The 6,590-nt window shown below is 31.3% G+C and overlaps 1 protein-coding gene across 1 annotated transcript; it reads right to left on the bottom strand.

Annotated features, from left to right (window-relative positions):
* Positions 1-3,485: 3,485 nt before the first annotated feature.
* Positions 3,486-6,088, bottom strand: LOC110107422 (probable 2-oxoglutarate-dependent dioxygenase AOP1). The gene is made up of 3 exons (XM_028696902.1): positions 5,645-6,088; positions 4,097-4,418; positions 3,486-3,942 (listed from the first exon to the last, which is right to left on the bottom strand). The coding sequence occupies exons 1-3, from the start codon at positions 6,025-6,027 to the stop codon at positions 3,676-3,678; spliced, it is 972 nt and encodes a 323-aa protein (XP_028552735.1). The 5' UTR covers positions 6,028-6,088; the 3' UTR covers positions 3,486-3,675.
* Between the last annotated feature and the right edge of the window lie 502 nt (positions 6,089-6,590).

The raw sequence follows: 6,590 nt of genomic DNA, 5'->3' as shown, positions 1-6,590 counted from the left end.
TGAATGCTTCCTTTTTGTTTATGTGTGAATGGTTTTCTTTGTCGAGAGGAGTGGGTAGTGGGATCATGTGATCGTGGGTGACGTCGGAAGGTAGTTTGTGGGTGGTTTTAGGCAGGCTGAACGTGATCAGCTACAGTTCAACATGAAACTCTTTATATTTTAAAACTTAGGGGCTGTTTGGTATGCTGAATTAGGAGGATAAAGTAATTGCATGTATTTCTAAAATTAGGGTGTTTGGTTGATGTTTTGCGGAGCAAAAATAAGTAATTGGATGCATCAGTGGTGTATTAGAGATAGCCGTTCCCGCGACTTCGAAGCCCGTTCAAATTATTGCAGTTTAAATTAATGGTACAATTAATTAACAAACGATATAGGAAATATATATCATCATAAAAATCTTTTTTTTTTTTTTCGCCGCACTTGATAGTAGCAGTTTAAAAAACACGATTCAACAACATTTGATGCAGCTTAAACCACTGCTAAAAGTAACGCATTTCATGTCAGTTTTTAAAATTGTTGTGCAAACACTTTGCAACAAATGACAATATGCAATGCTTTTGCAGTAGTTTTTGTTCAATTGTTAGCCTTCTCGCGGCGGTTATAGCCGTCGCCATATCTCAAATAAAGCGCTGTGAAAGAATTTTTTGTTGATGGTGTATGATGGTGATATAATTTAGAGCACACCTCACAGTCATTCATTCAACTTCATCAACGAAGGCAATGAAATATACAAAGATAACTCTGATAAAATAAAAACTATCACTATGTGGCCTATCACTCACCAAGTTACAGTATAAGACATATCACTAGAAGCTTTTTTATGTACCGTAATATCTAACTTGAATATAAAAAATAAAATGTCATTAGATTGAACAATACTAAATTTCAAAAAATAACTCAAAAAGCAATGTAGATGATTTTTAAAGTACAAAAAATTCACTTGCCGCTACCTGATTTCTCATTTTAACTTTCAAATAACCATTTAAACTTTCTAACTTCTTTAAGAAAAACAAAAAGATTCTTGCATGATATTACGATGAATAAAATAACTAACAAGAGAAGAAAGTTATAGGTTTCGTTTGAAACAGCTTTCTTATTGTTTTCTAAATTGACTTTTTAGTACAAATATAAATGCTTTTGAAAGCACCAAAAAAGTTGTCCCAAATCAAGCATTTGGTTTCGCTTGGAACAGTTTTGTTATTGTTTTTTAAAGTAGCTTTTTAGTTTAAAAAATTTATAGTTCACAAATTTTTGTATTAAAAAACTGCTTTAAAAAATAATAAGAAATCTATCCTAAACTTCAAGATAAGCACATCGCAAACCGATGTACTTTGTGAGATGCTTTCAATTGTGGCAGTTTTTTCCAATGTCTTCATCTTCTTCCCTCTTATCATACGATGAAGGTGTCTCCTCTCACGCTTTTCTTTGAAACATTCAAGTAAAAAATCCTTGAAAAATTTTGCCATCTTCAACAATTAAAAAAAAAACCCTGATGTCTTTTAATTTTTTTATATATACAAAACTCTGATTTTATAAAAAAAAAAAAGAAGGCAGTTTGAAAAAAATTGCTCAATTTTGAACATCATTAATACATATTTAAAAGTCTTAATTCAAATCAGGAAACTAATTTTGCTTTGGATCTTCAAGTCCATCCAAATCTGGTTATCCTTTTGTTAAGCTACAGGATTATATTCGAATTATTGTTGAGATTAATACTAGCCTATGTCATGTCGACACGTGTACCTATCACTTCCTATTTACTCTTTATATATATGTAATCTGGCTGTAATAGGGTAATCAAGAAATACAATTTATCTTTACCTTTTGAGTCATCGTCCTCCTCTGTTCTGGCATTGGTTTTCTTCACCTTTCAGGTGAAAAAATATCAAACTATTTTGATGAATGATGCTGTTGAACTCGATCGTAGCGCAGTACTGATTATAAACAAATATAAGAATTGGGATGGATCAGATTCAAGCGCTGATCATTCATCACAATAGTTTTAATTGAATTTTAATTTTCACCAGAAAAGAGTGGGCATATTTGGCCCGACATGAAGATACAAAGTTATATTCGTTTCCTGGTTTAGTGGAACTCCAACACTTAGACACATAAGAATCATGATGATTGATTCTCACCCCACAAACTCTCACTTATCATCCTCTATACCATCTCCATCAACTCCTGTCTCCTGTTGCAAAATCTCTAACCTCTTACTACAGGAGAAACGTTGATTTCTAGCAGAATTTTCAGCGAAAATAAATCCGTAAGAAATCCCGACATATTTTCCAACGAATTTCTAGCAGAATATTTCCGCCGTATTTTTTGGAGGTATTTCCGGAGGAATTTTTTATGACTTTTCTAACGGATTTGCAATAGAATTAATCTTAAATTTTCTGGAAAATGACAATTAGAAATATTTTAAATTATTCATTTTATTAAATTAAATTAAATATTGCTAAAATAAAATAAATTTAAATATTTAATAATTTATTATTAAATTAATTATAATAATTATTTTGATCATAAAAAAACTTAGCTTTTAAATATAATTATTATTTTAAATAAAATACGGGCAGGTTTCTTATTTTTTTTGTTTTTGTTTTTTTATTTTTCCGGCGGAGTTTAGATCCGCCAGAAATATTTCCAACAGATTTTTCAGATTATTTTGCAACTATAACATGTTTCTGACGCGCGTTTAAACGTTGAAAATTTTTCGACGTCAGAAATGCTTATTTCTGACATATTTTGAACATTTTCCGGCGAATTTTGCCCATCAATAACACACATTTTGCCCGACTTCTCCTCTTCTCCTTGAAGTTATTTAATATGTTCCTTGCTCTATTGATTATCAATAAAGTTATGCATATATATACACTTTTAATAACTTTTATATATATATATATATATCTTTATTTTGGGATAGCTTTTTTAATGCTTTATAAAATTGTTATAATAAAAATAACTTCTTCTATTGTAGAAAGTGACTTTTTAGTACAATTTTTTTTACATTAAAAAAATAATGCTCAAATAAAAATTATGATTACGATCTTTTTTTTAAATAATAGTCATAAGCATAATATTTCAAACTCATCATTTTTATTAGATCTTCATGCACCTTTGAAACTCATTGACCTTTCCTAAGTTTATTTATTGGAATAATGAGGGTAAGATTTTTTTTTTCTTTTTTTAGTTAGTTAATTCAACTTGCGAATAGACTTTTTTATTTTACATTCTAGAAAATTTTTAAGTTGGATAATTCATAGCATGTAGTACTGCTTGAGCTCTCTCCTTTCTTAGAAATTTCAAGAAAAACAAAAGAAATTATAAATCATAGCAAAGGAAGCCCAAATATGATGCAATTGATCGAGAATATATTTGACCCAACCAGCAGCTTTCCTCACCTCGTTTGACCACTTATCCCACAACGTGATTATACAGAAAGCATAGCACATCCTGGCCTTAACTTGCTTATTTCATTTAAATTTTTAAGTAAGCTTAGATCTTTTTATTAAAACCATGCAAATGACAGTAAGATCACACAGTACTACATCTTTAATTCCTTCAACCATTCAGAAAAGCCATAGCTTCAATAAGTACGTACGTACCATAACACCACCGAATACAGATTTATGCAAACTAGCTTTATAAAGTTCTCAATACATATAAAAGATCTCATGCAGCTTCTTCATTACTGATTCTACAATAAGCATTGAAAGGATCCTTGGTCTTCCTTCCTTCCTCAGAGTAGAGAAACTTAACGAACTCAGTGTAGTTGAAAGGCTTGAAAAGTAAAGGATGGTCCTCATCACCAAGCTCCTCAGGACTTTTAACCATGGAGTTAGGGCTCGGCCGAGAAGAAAAAAGGGCAGAGAACCTCTTCTCCTTTCCTAAAACCCTCACACGGTGATTTGGGGCTCGCACTCTCATGTTACTCCATGCCTGTAGTAAGTTATTTACAAATGATAGTTTTAATACTAATTTGGAGCATTTGCAATTAGAAAGGTTATTATAATTAAAAAATTAGTATAAAAAAATGGTCAATTCCACTATATATGTATATATCTTCTTTCAAAGAGCTGAATATTTTCTTCACCTGAAAAGCTTGGCCAACTATGACAGTGAGAGAGTTGGGAGATGAATCGACGCTGACCCAATCTCCATCAAAAGTCTGAACTTCTAATCCTTCAATCTTGCTCTGGCAAACTACTGTGACAAGATTTGGGTCCTTATGAGGATCCAAACCAATCTTTGTATCCTGATTTAAAGGAACTCCATACTCAGACAGCCGAACTGCATATGTAATTGAACTCGCGAGAGAATCATAGTGCTTCTCCACCCCCAAGCTCTCAACTATCATCATCTGTACCATCTCCACCAATTCATGCAAAACTTTTGCAAAGGCCTCCACTGTCTTGCTGATTACCAGAAGTTCAAATGATATGCGTTAATCAGAATTTGAAAATCAATTCGGTTTGTTGGATTATTTGTGCGATATGGCGTTTATGTTTGATTTCTTGAGGAATTTACATACATGCCGTCTTATATTTAATATATTAAAAAAAATTATTTTGTCATGATAACAAAATTTTAATCTATTTTTCATTAATTTTAAAATTATTAGATTTATTTAGAAAAGATCAAAAAATAAAATTTATGATTTGCTTTAAAATAAATTTATTGAATTAAATAAAATTTTAGATTTATGATGATCAAAATTTTCTAAGATTATTTTGACTATTTTTTTCTAAATTAAATTAATAATAATTATAACATAATCATCCATTTATTTGACATGTGCACCAAATGCCAAACCGGTCCAAACTTTTGCAAAGTCAAAATTGCAATTTGGCAGCTTGTCGATAGAAGAGGCTCAAATTGGTAAGTCTTGATTGGCATATCTTGTTGGGATACCATTTTTTTTTTCATAATTTTGCATTATATGGAGCTTTCACATTTTATGTTAATTTTAAAAAAATTTAATGATGAGATTTTATCTTTTTTTTTTCAAAAAAATTGATTAAATAATTGGATAAATATTCTCATTGTTTTATTTCTTAGAAAATAATTGGATAAATATTCTCATTGTTTTATTTCTTAGAAAAATATATTTAAAAGTTTTATTTCGGATAATTAAACTAGTTGGAATTTGCATTTTGTTTGAATCAAAATTCAATAAGGTTAAAATAAATTTGATATGGATTTGATCGAATTTTATTTAAATCTTATTTAAATATTATTTAAATCTGCTCCAAACAAATTCGCTATGAAGTATGAACATTATCGCTAGATAGGATGTGTTAAAGAAGCTTCTTCCGAATAAGGTTTGATCAATTCTAAATCGAACCTTATTCTAAACTATTTGAATTTGAATCAGTTTAATTTAAAATTACTTCCGGAGAATTTTAATAAGCAATTCATCTATAATTTTGTTCATCTAGACCTTTTGGACATATTTTTTAATAAATAATAAATTATACATTTAAAATTTTCGATATTATAATTTATAAGACATAAAAAATTTAAAAGTCAAAATTTTTAAGAAAATTAATATTTAATTTGTTTGAAAAGAAAAACTCAATACGCGCAATAAATTTCAAGAAAACAAAATAATCTTTCAACGCAAAAAAACCAAACACCTTACCAGAAGTTGCTATTTCCTTCTGGCCACATGAGCTTGGTAAACTCCTCAACGGCCGTCGGCGAGAGGGGGTCGTCGAACGCTAGGCTTTCGTAGGCCAGGTGTGGTATCTGTCCGATGTAACCTTGGTAGAGTTCGTCGGACTTCAGACGTCGTTTGGTCTCCGATGGCAGAGCGAATATCTCCGGCAAGGCGCTGCCAAACATCGCCTCCAGGAGCTCATGCGAGAAGGAGGGGAAATACGCCTCAAAGCAGCCGTGAGAGAAAAGAGCCGCCGCCACTTCCTCTTTCGAAGCTTCCCAACGCTCACCGCCGGCAACGGATGAGTGGAGACCAGAGAGGTCGATTTTGGGGATTTTGGAAACCTGCTTCGAGTCGGATCCCATTCTTTCTCTTTGTTTTGGTTTCTCTCGTTTCTCTCTTGCTGAGGGTATAAAAAGGCCGAAATTTTACAGCAGCTGACTCTCATAAAAAAGACAATTTTTTTTACTAAACGTTGAAGATCAATGCAATTTAAAAAAAATAATGATTTAGAAGATATCAAACAAAATTTTGGGATATTCTTACCTTATATGTTCAGAATAATCATGAGCAGAAATGAACAAGAAGAATCAGAATAGTCATGAGCAGAAATGAACAAGCAGAAGAAAACGAGTTCTCTTTCTTTCAGAAAAGATGTTAATGCATCATGTGCTGTCTGTTCATCATCAACATTTCTCTAGCTACAAAACAAAGTAAAACTAATTTCTCATCACTGGGCTTGTTGTCCGGCCAAATGTAGGAGGAAAGGACGCAACAAACAAAAATGTTTACTCTTGTTTTTTACCTGCTTCATTTTTATCTATGTTTATCCTTTTTTTTATTAAGTTCTTTTTTGTAACAGGTTAGTTATGGGGTTTTTGCTTTATACCCTTTTTTTGGATCTTGTAAGCTTCGATAAGATCTTAGC

The sequence above is a fragment of the Dendrobium catenatum genome, unplaced genomic scaffold, assembly GCF_001605985.2.
Source record: "Dendrobium catenatum unplaced genomic scaffold, ASM160598v2 fragScaff_scaffold_853, whole genome shotgun sequence".
Taxonomy (NCBI): Eukaryota; Viridiplantae; Streptophyta; class Magnoliopsida; order Asparagales; family Orchidaceae; genus Dendrobium; species Dendrobium catenatum.
The sequence above is the reverse complement of the archived record's forward strand: the minus strand, read 5'-3'. Positions and strand labels throughout refer to the sequence as shown.